The 15,998-nt window shown below is 48.8% G+C and overlaps 1 protein-coding gene and 1 long non-coding RNA gene across 3 annotated transcripts in view; one reads left to right on the forward strand and one right to left on the reverse strand.

Annotated features, from left to right (window-relative positions):
- Window positions 1-7,224, reverse strand: part of LOC141996140 (uncharacterized) — a 30,454-nt gene extending 23,230 nt beyond the window's left edge. Inside the window, exon 1 of the long non-coding RNA XR_012641485.1 lies at window positions 7,092-7,224. This is a non-coding gene — a long non-coding RNA (uncharacterized LOC141996140). The remainder of the gene's footprint in view (window positions 1-7,091) is intronic.
- Window positions 1-15,998, forward strand: part of FAM117B (family with sequence similarity 117 member B) — a 106,509-nt gene that overhangs the window by 15,492 nt on the left and 75,019 nt on the right. Inside the window, exon 1 of one of the 2 annotated variants that reach the window (XM_074967947.1) lies at window positions 7,238-7,988. The exons of the other annotated variant lie outside the window; for it this stretch is intronic. Coding sequence (XP_074824048.1) covers window positions 7,238-7,988 — 751 coding nt within the window. Of the gene's footprint in view, window positions 1-7,237; window positions 7,989-15,998 lie in introns of those variants that run through there. 2 annotated transcript variants of the gene reach the window in all.

Below are 15,998 nucleotides of genomic sequence, written 5' to 3' on the forward strand. Positions count from 1 at the left end.
GGCCCATATTACATTGGGCCACTGGGTGCTCCACATGGTAGAGAGGGGATACTCCCTCCAATTCTCTGCCCTCCCGCCCTTCCACCCACCTTCCTCATCCCTCCCAGGGACCCTTCTCACGAGCAACTTCTTATACAGGAGGTGCAATCGCTCCTATTGCTGGGGCAAGTGGAAGAGGTTCCTCAGGAGCAGAAGGGGAAGGTCTTCTATTCCCAGTATTTCCTAATATTGAAAGCCAAAGGCGGGCTCAGGCCTATCCTAGACCTGTGAGAGCTCAACAAGTTCATAAAGAAACTCAAGTTCCACATGGTTTCCTTGGCCTCTATCATCCCTTCCTTGGATCCAGGGGCCTGGTATGCTCCTCTCGACTTGAAGGATACGTACTTTCATATAGCAATCACACCATCCCAAAGAAAATACCTCAGGTTTGTGGAGCACAATAACCACTTATAGTTCAGTCCTTCTGTTCGGCCTGTCAGCAGCGCTTCAAGTATTTACCAAATGCATGGCAGTCACGACTGTGTGTCTGCACAGGCGCTGGGTACAGGTGTTCCCATACCTTGATGACTGGCTCATCAAGGACCGCTCCAAGGCTCAAGTGGATGCACAAGTTAGATTCCTCATTGCAACGTTCGATGAACTGGGCCTTCTCCTGAATGCGAGGAAGTCAACTCTGTCCCCTATTCAGAGGACAGAGTTCACTGGGCCAGTGCTGGACTCAACCCACGCCTGGGCGTACCTACCAGAGTCGAGGTTCCGGGCCCTGGACAATGCATTCAGAGTCTCAGGCAGTTCCTCACCACCACAGCAAGGAATTGCCTCAAACTCCTGGGACACATGGCCGCTTGCACCTATGTGGTGCAACATGCCAAGCTCAGACTCCGGCTGCTCCAATCATGGCTATTCTCAGTGTATTGGCTAGTTGGGGACAGTTTGGACAGGGTTGTGACTTTGCCTTGCCCGGTCCTCAACTCCCTTCTGTGGTGGCTCAATCCACAGCTAGTGTGCGCAGGGGACCCCTTAGTCAGCCCCCAGATGATTCTCTTGTTGGTTATGTATGCAGCAGACATGGGCTGGCGGGTGCACCTGGGAGACCTCAGGACACAAGGCCTCTGGTCTCAGGCGGTGCTTGCTCTCCACATCAGTGTCAGAGAGCTAAGAGTGGTATGCCTGGCATGTCAGACTTTCTGAGCCCACTTAAGTGGGAGATGTGTATCCGTGATGACAGACAACACCACGGCAATGTTTTATATCAACAAACGGGGGCGGGTGCACACTCCTCTCCCCTTTGTCAGGAAGTCCTCATGTTGCTGGACTTTTATATAGAGCAGTCAATACACCTGCAAGCATTGTACCTCCCTGGGGTACAGAACAAGTTAGCAGACTATCTCAGCAGGTCGCTTCACGAGCGGACGTTGTGAACTCCATTTTCCATCAGTGGGGCTTTCCCCAGCTAGACCTCTTTGCCACACAGCACAACAGGAAGTGTCAGCAGTTCCGCTCCTTCCTGAATCACAGCCCGGGCTCCATAGCAGAAGCATTCCTCCTTCCCTGGGGACGCCTCAGGGCATAGGCGCCGACTTCCCTGTTTTCCACTGGGTGCTCGACACCCCTCCCTGCCCCCGATTCCACCTCTTTCCACCCTGCCCCGCCCCTATTCCAACTCCTTCCACAAATCTCCACCTCCTCCCCTAAGCATGCCACGTTCCCGCTCCTCCCCCCTCCCTCCCGGAGCTTGTTAATGGCGGCAGCGGCCAGGTGGGAAATGCTGGGAGATAGGTGGAGGAGCGGGGACACTGTGCACTTGGGGTGGGGGGGAAGGGGAGGACGAGGAGGTGGGGCGGGGCATGAGGGGAGCTTGGCTGCCAGTGGGTGCAGAACATCTACTAGTTTTTCCCCCTGCGTGCTCCAGCCCTTGAGCACCCACAGAGTTGGTGCCTATGCCGTAGGGCTGTCCCTAGGCATACACAGAATACGCAGCTGCATAGGGCACCATGAAATTTGGTGCCCCAAATTTCATGGTGCCTTAGGCAGCTGTGTGCTGCATATGTGGCAGCACCAGCAACCAGCCCTATCCCTTGGCCAGCCCCCCCACGGGCTGCACCCACTGCAAGGGGCACAACCGTTCCTGGGGGGGTGTGGGGCCCCAGACAACTCTCTCCTCCCCACCTCTTAGCCTTCCCCCCCTTGCTCCGCCACCAGCCCACCCCCATTCCACTCTTCCCCCAGCGACCCCGCACTCACCGGCAGCAGCAGGAAGCAGAGCAACTCAGCCCCAGCCTGCTCTACTCCGCCGGCTCCCAGCTGCGTTGCGGGGGGAGGGGTTGGGGAAAGGACCATCCCCACACACTCACTGGTGGCGGGAACCATAGCGATGTGCCTGGGAGCTGGCGGAGCAGAGCAGGCTGGGGCCGGTTTGCTCCGCTTCCCACTGCTGCCGGTGAGTGAGGGGGGGACCCCTTCCCCCAAGCCCCCTTCCCTGAGCGACACAGCTGGGGTGGGAGGAGCGAAGCGAGCTGGGTCGTTCTGCTCCCGGCCCCCCCACTAATCCCCTGGGCCACTCTGGGCCTGTGGGCCCCCCCAAAGTGGCCCCCCACAGCTCCTGCCTCCCCAGCCCCGCAGACCTTGAGTGCAGCCCAGAACCTGGGGTGTGTGGGGGAGAGAAAAGCAGGTGCTCGGGCACCATAATTGGTAGGGATGGCCCTGGGAGGTTGTCTCCTATACATGTTCCCACCTACCCCTCTCATTCACAAGGTGCTCCTGATGATATGGAGGGATCAAGTGGTGGTAATACTGATAGCCCCAGCAACACTGATACACATCTCTCCTGGAAATGTCCGTGGAAGCCCCAGTCACATTGCTGCTCTTCCCTGACTTAATAACTTAGGATCACGGCTGCCTCCAGCACCCAAACCTTAAGTTATTGCACCTCACGGCGTGGAAGCTCCATGGCTAAATCTGGTGGAGCTTTCTTGTTTGAACCAGGTTAGACAAGTCCTCTTTGGCAGTAGGAAACCCTCCACCAGGGCCACGTACCTTGCCAACTGGAAGAGATTCTCAATCTGGTCAGCACAGCACCGTTCATCTCTGATGCTCACCTCTATTCCACTCATATTGGACTACCTTCTCTGTCTCGAGCAGCAGGGGCTGTCCATGTTATCAATAAGGCTTCACTTGTCCGCCATCTCTGCCTTCCATTCAGGCACGGAGGACCAGTCCTCTTCACCAACCCTATGGTCAGCAGTTTCCTCAAAGGTCTCGACAGGTTATATCTGCAAGTTCGACAGCCAGTCCTGCCCTGGGACCTCAACCTTGTCCTTTCCAGGCTCATGGGACTGCCCTTTGAACAACTAGCAACATTTTCCCTGCTCTACCTCTCATACAAGGCCGCATTTCTGGTAGCGATAACCTCAGCCAGGAGGGTGTCTGAGCTCAAGGCCCTAACAGCAGAGCCTCCTTACACTGTGTTCTATAAGGACAAGGCTCAGCTTACGCCACACCCAGCTTTCCTCCCGAAGGTTGTCTCCCATTTCCACATGAACCAGAACATCTTCCTCCCAGTGTTCTATCCTAAGCCACACTCAAGCGGCGGGGAGCAGAGACTTCACTCATTGGATGTCTGCAGACATCCAGCCTTTTACGTTGAGAAAACAAAGCTGTTCCAAAAGTCTGTACAACTTTTCGTGGCTGTAGCAGACAGAATGAAAGGTCTTCCAGTCTCTTCTCAACGAATTTCGTCATGGATCACATCCTGAATCCAAAAGTGTTGCAAACTGGCAGAGGTGCTTTCCCCTCAGCTCACTCCACCAGGGCGCAGGTTTTCACCCAGGAAATATGCAGAGAGGCGATGTCCTCCATACACACTTTCACCACACACTATGCGATCACCCAGCAGGCCAGAAACAATGCGGCCTTTGGTAGAGCAGTGCTCCTATCAGTGGACAACTCCGACCCCACCCCCGTAACTTAGGTTTGGGAGTCACCTGATTGGAATTGACATGAACAAGCACTAGAAGAAGAAAAAAAAACATTTTATTTGAGTTGTAGTGTTCATGTCCATTCCAATACCCACACTCTTGCCCCACTGTTGGAGTAGCTGACAAGAAGGAACTGAAGGGGGGTCAGGTCGGCAGGGTACTATATTGAGCGCCATGAGGGCACGACTCCAGGGGGTGCCCAGGCCGACCCTTCTGATACTGCTAGGGGAAAAAATCTTCCAACTGTCATGCACGCAGCACATGCACACCTAATTGGAATGGACATGAACACATCTTGAAGAACAATAGTTATGAGAAGGTGAGTAACAGTTTTTTCAGGTGCAGGAGGAGGCTCTGGGCTGGGGGATGGAGCCGTGCGGTTTCGAGTATGAGAGGGGGCTCCGGGCTCAGGCAGGGGGTTGGGGTTCCAGGGTGGGGCAGAAATTAGGGGTTCAGTGTGCGGGAGGAGGCTGGGGAGGATTATGTGACCCTTCTTGACCCTCCCAGGCGTTGCCTTTGTAGGTACTCAACTTTAGGCACTCAAGTTTGCAAATTTTGGACAAGTGATTTGCCCAAACAATTAAAGGAGTATCTGAGATGGGCAGAAAACTCAAGTAAAATGTACTGTCACAAATGTAATGTGGCTAAGTTAACACTGCTGTACAGATCTTTACTACTGAATTTCCTGACCTATGCGTAGCTAATTTATTGCATTAACTTTTTTGCATTTAATTTCTAGCACTGGAGAAAGGTGGTAAATAGTGAAGATTGTCCTTTATTGCTCAAGGACATTCACTGAGCAATCCTGGCAGCCAGTGACAAATAATATCATACATGGAGCAAACCAGGAGGAGATAGTGCTCCTCAGTTAAAATGACAAATTGTGCCGGTTACCAGTCTTTCACACATTTAGTGCGTAAAATAGTTTCACCTAAATTACTTTAGTCTTAAGGCCTTCCTGAGTTCATGCCTGCAACCATTTACCTGAATATTTGGCATTAGCACAAAGATGTATAAGGATTGTTTCTATCAGAATATTTTTCCATAATATTTTAATTAAAATATTTTTAAAAACACTTAATACAAACAAGATAATGTATACTAATAGAGCAAGGCTAAGCACAGTAACAATATATTACTAATAATTTATGAGGTACAATTTAACGTTTACTTGATAATGTGATTATAAATAGGTAATCACACTGATAATATTCAATAGCAATATCGTGTTTGCAAGCCATTACTGAAGTGAGTTTCAAGTGTAGAAAGTTATTTTCAGTAACAAAGAAGGAAGGCTATTTTGCCAGTTGTGGTAGGTAGGGAGCTATGGTAAGAGAGGTTCATGTATCAGTTTTGTCATGGTTTAAAGTTGAGGAGCTTTTCCCAAACAATCTGAACATAGGAACAATAAGGCAGTTAACAAGTTATTTTTACAGGTTTTATTGCAGGGATATGAAATAGGAATCTATCAGATAACTAATACTGAAAAGTTTACAGCAAAAAGTATTAGCAGTATCCCAAAAGTCTCCCAGAGAGCTGGTATCCGCATCAGTAAAGACAAATAGCCAGAGTGATGGTCTAAACTTTGGTGTTGAGTAACTGTGCTCTCATTACTGATTTACTGCATTTAGGACTAACAACAATTAATTGGGCAGTCCTATACCTAATGAAAGACACTTAGGACAGCTTGATAACAATTCTTGAAGACCTAGGTTCAATTCCCTATTCATCTTCTGACTTCTTTTCTGACTTTGGACACACCTCACTTGGTCTCTGTGCCCTAATTTCTCCTCTGTAAAACAGGAATGATAGTAGTCCCTGGCCTGGGGTGGGCAAGGTGGCTCCAAGCAGAAATACACTAAAGAACCCTGAGTCATTATGGTGATGGGGGCCAGCTATCTACCTTAGCTTGAATTCTAGACAGATGTTGTTAGATACAATGAGTGAGTTGTGTAACTGATGCAAAAAATTACATGTGCACATATGTGATCTAAATCAAAGATCTGTTCAAAGAGTGGTATGCCACACTACTGCTTGGATTTACATCCCTAACTCACTTTTACAGGCCACTTCTGTAACTCATAGCTCTAAAATGGCTTGGTCTAGAACAGAGGTGGGCAAACTATAGCCCATGGGACCATCCAGCCCGGCCTGGCCCTTGAGCTCCTGGCCAGGGAGGCTAGCCCCCCGCCCCGCAGCCTCAGCTCACTGTGCCACCAGCACTCTGGGCAGCGTGGCTGGTTGACGCCAGGAAGTGCAGCGGCACGGCTGCTAGTCCTGCCTCTCTGAGCGGCATGGGAAGAGGACAGGGAGTGTGGGGGCTGGATAAGGGGCAGGGAGCAGTTGGATGGAACAGAGGTTCAGGGAGGGTAGTTTGGGGGACTGGGAGCGGTTTGATAGGAGTGGGAGTCCTGGGGGCAGACAAGGAGCAGTGGGTGGTTGGACGGGGCGGATGGGGAACAGGGGGGGTTGGACAGGCGTGGGAGTCCTGGGGGGCCTGTCGGGGGCTGTGGATATGGGTTGGGGCAGTCAAGGGACAGGGAGCAGAGGAGTTGGATGGGGGTGGGGTCCCAGGGGGGCAGGTTTTGGTGGGGGTCCTGGGAGGGGGCAGTCAGGGGAAAAGGAGCAGGGAGATGGGTTGCATGGGTCAGGAATTCTGAGGACAGCAGGAAGTGGCAGATAGGGGGTGGGGGCCGGGCTGTTTGGGGAGGCACAGCCTTCCCTTCCCAGCCCTCCATACAGTTTCACAACCCGCAATGTGGCCCTCAAGCCAGAAAGTTTACCCACCCCTGGTCTAGAAACTACCCACTTACTTGTTGTGGTGGGTGACAACTGCCTTTTGGTGAATGTGTGGAGCCAGTGCGGGGGTGTGAGCGCTGGTTGTGAGTGTACAGAGAGCACACGGGCCGTACAGAGATTTATAACCATAACTTACCTGGCCACCTGCTGCTGCTAGCACCTGCTGGACTGAGGCCGAGGTGAGGGGCGTGTGTGGCGGAATAGAAGAGTGGAGGGAGACAACCGCCTAGGTGAGGCGATGGGGTGGGCTACAGCGTGAGGCGGACTGGGCCGGTGGCGCGGGCAAGGGGCTAGGGCACGCGCACATGCACCTACCGTAGTGCCGCTTTAAGAGCCCGCACCCGGCCACTCAGGAGCGCGCCCCGTAGCCAATCAGGACGCTGTAGCGGCGCGAGCGGGGCTGAGGCGTGTCCAATGGCAGGCGGCGGAGGGCGGTGCGGGCGTCCGGGGCACTATTGTTGATGAGGCACACGGAGCAGGCGGGTCGGCTGTTGGCAGCGCGAGGGGCCTTGCGCTCGGGGAGGGGGGGTGCGAGGTGTTTACACCCCCTAGAGGAGCCGTCCGCGGTCTCTCCCGACGCCCCGCTTCCCGGAGCTGGACACGCAATGTCCCACCAGCGCGTGAGGCGCAATGGCTCCCCCACGCCTGCTACCTCCTTGGGGGGAGGAGGGGCAGCCGTGGCGGCAGGCGGGGGAGCGGGCAGCCGCCTGCAGCCCATGCGGGCCACGGTGCCCTTCCAGCTCAAGCAGCAGCAGCAGCAACATGGCAGCCCCACGAGGAGCGGCGGCGGCGCCGCGGGCGCCGCAGGCGGGGGTCTCTCACGCGCGGCGCCTGCCTCGCGCAGCACCAGCCCCACGCGCGCAGCGCCCCCGAACGGCGGCGGCGGCAGCGCGCGCGCCGGCCCCGCGGTGGCCACGCAGACGCCCGGGGGAGGGGGCGGCAGCGGCCCCGCCGCCTCTGTCTCCTCGCGTGGCAGCCCGGGAGCGCGTGGGAGCCCCCCGCGCCCTCACCAACTGCCGCCCCCTCCTCCCCCACCGCCCCCTCCTCCGCCAAGCTCTGTTCTCTCCCCCTGCGCCTCCCCCGCCCCGCCCTTGCCGGAGGGCAGTGCCAGTGCCTCGGCTGGCAGGGTCCGGCATCGCCAGCGGCGGCGCTCCCCAGAGCAGGGCAGGAGCTCCCCGGAGAGGAAGAGCCCCAGCTCCCCCGTCTGCAAAGGTGAGTGAGGGCCGGGGGACGCTGCATGACAGGGGATGGCAGGAAGGCCCTATGTCTGCGGGTGGGCACAGTGGTAGCAAGGGGAGGGGGGGAATGGTGGCTGGGGACCCTGTCAGGTGGAAAGGGGTGGTTGGCTTGGGCATTGGAAACATGGGTCATGGCGGTGATGGTGGCTGGGGCCCCAAAGTGGTAGGGAGTGGTCCGCGTGGGGCAACGGAAATGTGGGTTGTGGTGGCTCAGTCTGCGTGGTTAGGGTGGGTAGGAGATGCAGCCTCTGGGGGCGATGGCAGTGCTTGGCCCAATGTGGCTGCACTGAGTGGTGAAGTGCCACTGCATCCAAGGTGGTAGTGGAAACTTTTTCTGTCAGGGTATGTTTATACTGCAATTAAAAACCTGCAGCTGGCCCATACCACCTAACTCAGGCTTGCAGGGCTTGGGCTAAGGTGCTGTATATTATGGTGTAGTTGTTTGAGCTTGGGCTGGAGCCTGGGACCCCTCAAAGGAGTCAGCTGGCGTGAGCCAGCCACAGATTTTTACTTGCCGTGTAGACATATCCTTGGATGTTCCAGCTCCTCAGTATATCACTTGCTGCAGAGGAAAGTATTGTTTAGTGTGGGCTTGAAACTCAGGACATTCTGTGTTCTATGCCTGGTTCCTCCCCTGACTTAAGTGTCTTTGAGCAAGTCACTTGAGAATCAGACAAAGTGATGTCTTTCTGTAATTTGGGAGTAATGATTTTTGCTTTGGTGGCAGAGGGGGACATGATTAATTTCTTGAATAGCAATTTACGTACTTAAAGTGCTGTGTAAGAACAAGTATTTCTGGAGGGCAGAGAAGGTTTGGGAGGGTGAGGAAAGGATGGGGATGCGCTCAGACTTGTCTGACTTCAGGACCAGTTTAACGTCACTTATTGGCTTGCTGTAATGTTTATGTAGTGAATGGCTGATGCCACTATTACTCTTTTCACTTGCTAGTTCTATCATCTTTCAGTTACAGAGTGGCAGTATTGCAGTATTTTTTTTACACTGTTCTTAGTATTTACAGAAAGCAAAAAGCTTAGCGGGAGAAGAAAATGAGATAAAATACTCAGCCCTTCTGTAGAACACTGGCTCTCAAACAGGAGTCCAGGGTCCCCGAACAGGTTTCAGGGAGTCCACCAAGGACTGAGCTTGAGCCCCACTATCTCCACCACCTGATCAATGGGCCACCCAGCCTTTTTGGGTTGGGGGGCGGACGCAACCAAAAATTGCAGCGTCACTGCAGAAGAGGCACCTCCCCCTGCTATCAGAAGGGGTTGCGTCCCCGACAGTGGCTCCATAAGCAGGCAACAGCTAGCCAAGGAGAGACACCACTGCTCTGCCATACTACTATATCAGCACTTCAGGGAGCAGGGCCAAAAGGAAGGTAGAAATCTGGAGGGGCAGCGGCACATGACTCTGTGTGCCCCATGCATTGCCTCTGATTGTCGGTTTGTCAATTTAGGTTTAGGGGTCCATGAGTGAAAAACGGTTTTGAACCACTGCTGTAGACTACTAGTCCCAATTCAGACCCATGAGCTGTGTGATACTTGGAAACAGTTGTCTGGATTCTCAGATTGCACTGGGACCATACAAAGGGAACAATGAAAACTCCTTGATTTCCATCATGGTGCTGCTGCCCATGAGTCTGTGATCAGGAGGAGGTAATTGAAGTATTAATTTTAGGCTACTCAGAATGTTTTAAATGTCTGTGCAGTGCCTCTCTCACTAACTGCCACCAGTGTCAGCCCTGCAGAATGATGTGTGTGCAGGGGAGTGATGACAAACTTTCAATATAATGAAGCATTTTGGGAACAGCACATGCTACTATTAGTAAATTGTGTAGATAATTAAAATACATTTCCTAGGAAACGAAAACTTAAGGCATATGTAGAAGCTGAAGATGGTACTAGATGCTTGCATATTCAGTTTTGTTTTGGCTTAAATAGTTTGTATGCAGGAGCGTTCCTCATAGTTTAGTTTGTGTAGGCTGAGCTTATTATATATACCAAGGGCTCTTTGCATCCCTGCATTCCCCCCACAAGCTCCTTTATGCTTCTCTCCCATACCTCCCCCCCCTCCCCCTGCAACTTCCCATCTCCTTGTTGGGGGAAGTTGGAGGGACCTCAGAAGGAGGGATATAGAGCCCCTGTCATCGAGGGCGTGGGGGGGAGTGGGAATGACCGTGTAAACAGAGGTGCTGGTATTGGGAAGAGAATGGGGGATCCTGGTATGGGAGCAGGGGGAATGGAGGGAGACACAACTCCTGGCAGGGGGAGATTATGGGAGACATTAATGGGTGCCGTGAATGTAGTTGTTTTGAATGATCTATAGACCATTGCAAAGGTGCTTGAGGCTGTGGCTATGCCAACAAGCCAGCAGGGGCTTCATGTGTCCCTGTTTTTGCTCTTTCCATTTTCTGACCACCACCCCTCTGCCCCAAATAAAATCAGTAGAGTTCTGGCCATTGATGCCTAGAATATTCCCTGTGATCTTGGAATTAATTGGATGTGGTGTTCAAAAGTTATCACATTACAGATGCAGGGAAGTGTTATTGAATTGAATGTAAAAAAACTCACCCTGAAAAAGTGTGAGGGAGTATTTATAATTATTTTTCCCTACAAGACTGTGAAGCATGTGACAAGTTATGGCTACTGAAGTTGTTACTGTCTCATGAAGTTGCCTGTGCTGATCCACACTATAGAATTCGTGTCTCAATAGTTGTAATTTTCAATTCTTTCACCTCCCCCAGACTGAAAGCCTCATTTTGTTCAATGTTTGTCTTATCTGGCCAGGGGAGATATACAAGATTGCTTCTGAACCTGTGTTTCAGGTGGCAGTGTACAGTCCTTTGTCAGACCATTAGACAGAAGCACAGTCCTGTCTGCAGTCTTCAGTTCCCTAGTCTAGAAAACTGATAAACTTTGCTGTCTGGCTGGCTAATTTATTTTGTTTACATAAGAATCAAGGTCTGGAAACATACCAATAACTTGGTCGCTAATTGTACATATTTGTGCAAACATATCTTAAATATATAAAGGAACTACCTGTTCTCTATCGGGATGTGGAAACGCTTTGTACCATAACATGCTTTTAACCAGTAGCAAGTGTCTAAATATTTTAAACAGCAGCTTTTGTGTTGACTGGGAATTATGAAACCAAGCTTGTTTTTTATTATGGTTATTACTATTTATACTGAGTGGTCCATTACTTTATATATTGTTGGTAGTTACAATGAGTTGACTAGATTATTTTTCCCCTTGTGTAGGGGGAAAACATGGAGTATTGTTTACTGGTTTTGCTAATAAAATTTGAGCTAGAGACCTGCAAACTACTTCCTGGTGATGTTTAGTTAACCTACTGCTCAATAGTAATCTCAGCTTTCTAGCTTTTGGAACCGGTTAATGATGGCTTAAACTATTGCACCTATGATTGTAACCACAAGTTTTGGAGGTTAAAATGTGCCTTGGGGTTAGTCAAAATATATCTGCTTCTAAATTGAGATGCTGCTTCATAACCTTTGTGCAATTTTCTACTAAAAGGTCTGATCTTTCTAGCAAGCAGCTGATGAGAAATTTTGAATGGGTAAGTTTGCTACTACCTGCTTGACTCAGTGTTTGACTAGGACTGATACTCGAAGCTTAGAAATATGACTAGCTGTCTTGATTTGTAGCTTAGGGATTTTGAACTGAGTTAGGACTTAGATAAGGATTGACATTTAACTTGATTTGCTGTTTGATTTTTTTTTCCTTAGTGACTGCTGTCTAGTTCTTCCTATGCATCTGACTTGTAAACTCAGAAGAAGTTGAGGTCCATCAGCTTTTACTCTCTTCTTGGTGTTAAGCCTTTTTCTGTGCTCCAGTTTGACTGGAGGCTAAGTGTTGGCATCACTCTTTGGAAAAAACCTTCACATACTGGTCACCAGCCTTTCATTAAATGCTTCAGAGATCAGAAATGTATTAGGCACCAGATAGATAATTTTTCCTTCTCGTGGGAATGGCTCTCTGTAATTATGTCTGCTAGTAGCCTAATTAGTAGCTGTATAAAATATATAATTTTTAGCCACATGTGATTGGTTTCTTGATTCTCATGTTTGTTTAGGTGAGAGTTCAATAGATCTTGGCTCCAGGACTCTTATTCTTAAATAGTATGAACAAAGTACCAGTGTACCAACAAAGATTTTGTTACCTTAACGGTGAATTAACTGCAACAGGGTGTACTTTTTCCATATATTTTTTTCCCTGCTGCTTTCACTGAGGACAAGAAATGTATTTCTCCAGCTCCCTCAGTCTAGATACTGATTAATTTGTTCACTTTATTCCCACTCTCTTGTCTCCTTCACAGTGTCCCCTTTCTTGGATTTTTATGTTTGGTAGAGCTGCTAGCTCCCTTTGGCCTGTCAGAACCATGTATTATTATTCAGAGTAACCTGTGTTATAGTGCGATCTAGGAACCCCCACAAAGGAACATGTTTTTTGTTGTGCTAGTCACTGTAAAAACAAATAACAGGCAAGACCATCTCTGTTCCAGAAAGCACACAGAGTGGATGAAATAGACAAACAGAAAGAGGAGCCAACTGAAAGTTGGGTGAAGAAGGTTTAACGAAAAATGGCCAAGTTTAGTAGAATAAGCACGAGATGATTTTCCACTGTCCTAACCATTGACATAGGCTGCTTTTGGGAAGGCAGAGAGGTTCCTCTCAGAGCTCTTATTAGTGCCTTCTGTTGTTGTTGTTTTTTCCCCTTCATCTTCCATTCCTCTATGCTTATCAGCAGTCTGGTAGGGGGAGAGAGTTCTTTTCTGGAACAGCAAAGGGAGGCTGTGGATGTTCTTAATACAGGAGCTGTTTTCACAGCATTTCTAAGCAATTGCAATGGTGTAGCCGGACCCAGAAGTAAGATCAATGGGGTGCAATGTCAACAAGTGACATTCTAATTTGGGGCCAAATTAATGATCTAGGAACAAGTTCTCACTATTCAGTATTCTAGTAACTCATCTCTCCCCGTTGAGACAGTGCCCCTCAAATTATATCTTCTAATTGATTTGGCTGTTAGTACTAGAAGTGGGGAGAAAATGTGTGCTATTGGGGAACCTTGGCTTCCAAACTGTCACTAGAGATTAGAGTATCCTTTTGCCAAAAATGTTCCAGGGAAGACCCACTTCTGGGCATGTTACTTCTTTTTGCCTCCCATCCACATCTTCGGATTTCTCCAAACAGGGATTCCTAGTTTAAAACCACTCAGTTTCTCCAAGTGTTCGCTGACTGATCACCCCAGCTTTAAATTATTTGAACAGCCTATTTGACTTGGAAAAGTCTCTCTCTATTCTCCCCTTCTGGCCCCTTCCAGAACTTTTTTTAACACCTCTGATTAGCTTTTCTTCTTCAAGCCCTATTTGCAAGATACCTTGAGGATGCAGCTCATTAATCCGGAAATAACTCCGCTTGTTCAGGGATGTGCATGCATGTGTATTCTACCAATCTAAAAGAAGTCTACTGCATGTTCACACCACTAATGCTTCCTGTGGTTCGCAAGCCAGTTGCGAGCAATGCCTTTTGGGTTGGTATCTGCTTCTTGGGTGTTGTGATGGGGAATCATCTCCTTAGACCATGTTCCCTATTGGTCAGAACTGTGGTCAGCAATAACACCTAGTGGTTCAGGTCCAGGGGGCTGGCAGTAGTACATAGTGTTTCAAGTCCGGGGAGTTGGTGGAATGGGAACCTGGGCCCTCCCACTCCTCTGGGTTCCATCCCAGGGCCCTGAGGCAAGCAGTTCAGGTGTGTGATCTGGGCTACGGTATCACCCAGTTTACTCCCTGGGTTACTTCTGCCATATCCTGGCCTCTCCAGAGGCAAAGTGAAAGCCTGGCTTATGGTCTGCACAGTACCCTCTTCCCCAAGGAGGAGGTCAAGAGATTGCCTTCCCCACTTAGGAGCAACAGCTCCCCATCTCTTCTGTAGTGACTAGTAGTTCTGAGTTGAGGTTGGCTTCACGGCAATATGAGATTCCTGCTGGATGCCCATAGAGCTGCCACTGCAGGTCTGCTCCCTTGTGCAAACTGCCATGACTGAGCTGTGCTGCAGCCTTTTAAGATACACACCCGTTGAGAGCACACCCAGCATGTGTGGCTGGGTGGAGTCTCCTGTGACCAGAGCTACTCCTTAACCCGTTGTTCCCCAGTGTGGGATTTGTACACCATCACAGGTGTTTATGAACTTAGTGGTCATTTTTGATAGCCAGACAGAGAAAGGAACGCATCCAGGTACACTACTATCTAGATGATAGTGAAGTCTTACTTTTTACAAGGTTGTAGCGGTCCTTACGTGTAGTGCAATGCTGGTACTATATCTTCATGGTTTCATCATGAATTGCCAGAAGAGTTCCCTGATTTCATGTCACAAACTTCTCTTTAGGATCATTCTTGACCCAACCTCACTCTTGTTTCACTTCTCGAAGAAAAAGTTGTGGAAATAAGCTTCTTCCGACTGCTGAGGAGCCAGTTGTAAGTAAATAGGGATTATGGTAGCACAAGTAGACTTATGGTTCCTTTGCACCATACACCACCTTCACAGCTTCATCCAATGGGAAGATTAGAAGTTGCTCCTACAAGTGACACACCCAGGTTTGACAGACCAATTTGGTCACTTTACCAAGTAGACAGAGGGAATATTCCTATAGTTTAAATAATTATTACACTGCTTTTGAAGATGAATACATACACTTCTCTGGAAGTTTTTTTTCCCCCTGCTTGGAGCATATATTTCTATTGATGGCTGCTACTTTTAAGTAGTTAGATGGAGGGAGCAGTAGGTATCTACCCAAAGGTGATTAAAATTACAAGTAGGAGAGCTAACCCTAAATTGATTTTTTTGAGGCCTATAACTTCCTTTTTTCTTGTATAGTAAAAGCTTTGTTATCTGGTATGTTGGGGGGAATGGGAGTGCCAGTTAATCAAAAATTCCAGTTAACTGAATTATACTTACCAATGGAATACCAATTTTTAAAGAATTAAAAGACAATAAAATGAATCAAGTATAAAATAATATACAGGTACTCACCAATCCAGTAGTGATACTGCATTGCAGAGTAGTTGGTTTCTTGAAGCACTTAGGTGTATATGGGTAAAGCTTTCTATACAGTAGGTTATTTTATGACAGACACTACATATCACTATGGGCAGCACATGGTGTACACCCAGATCACTAAAAATACATAACACTAAAACTATACTGAACATAATTTAATCTTCCTTTGATGATTTAGAAGGCACTTCAGGATCTTGCAGTACCTCTGGGTCATCATTATCAACATCAATTATCATTGTAGATGTAGAAGTTGTAGGAGATTGGGCTGAATCTGTAATGACCCTATGACACACCCTGGAAGCTGCTTTTTTGAATAAATCCCTGATATCAGCTTGCTTACTTTACTTCTACACAAAAGAGGCAGAAGACGAGTGCAGAAAATGCAATTGCATAGCCTCCTGGGCAGCATAGTAGTCCTGGTTACTAGATTGAAGATTTGTATTGGGAGATATCAGAAATGCCGGTTAATAGAGCTTTCCGGTTGATTAAGTGCCAGATAACACAGCTTTTACTATAGTTAAACTGCTTCAGTTACATTTGAGTAGAATGAAGAGGTTTATTGTGTCAGTTATAATTGATTGGGAACTCAAATCTTCTGTTCCAGTATAATTGTTTTTGTATACTTGTACTGGCTATGTGGCTTAAATGTTGGCTTGCTAATTACTTACCTACTGCTGAAGACTTGATGCCAATGTGTACTTAGTCTTGTGTGTGTTGCACAAAATAAGTTTTTATTAAGCTGTAATGTCCTAAAACATGAAAATTAAAAAAAAAAAAGTTGGCATCTTTTTTTAATAAGATTCAGGAAGTAAGCACTTCATCTTATCTTAAAAGTCTGAAACTAAAGTTTCAGTAGCACTTTTTGCTGGAACATGCAAGTATAGGGTGACCATATTTCCCTATGCTGAA

This window comes from Natator depressus, chromosome 11 (assembly GCF_965152275.1).
Source record: "Natator depressus isolate rNatDep1 chromosome 11, rNatDep2.hap1, whole genome shotgun sequence".
Taxonomy (NCBI): Eukaryota; Metazoa; Chordata; order Testudines; family Cheloniidae; genus Natator; species Natator depressus.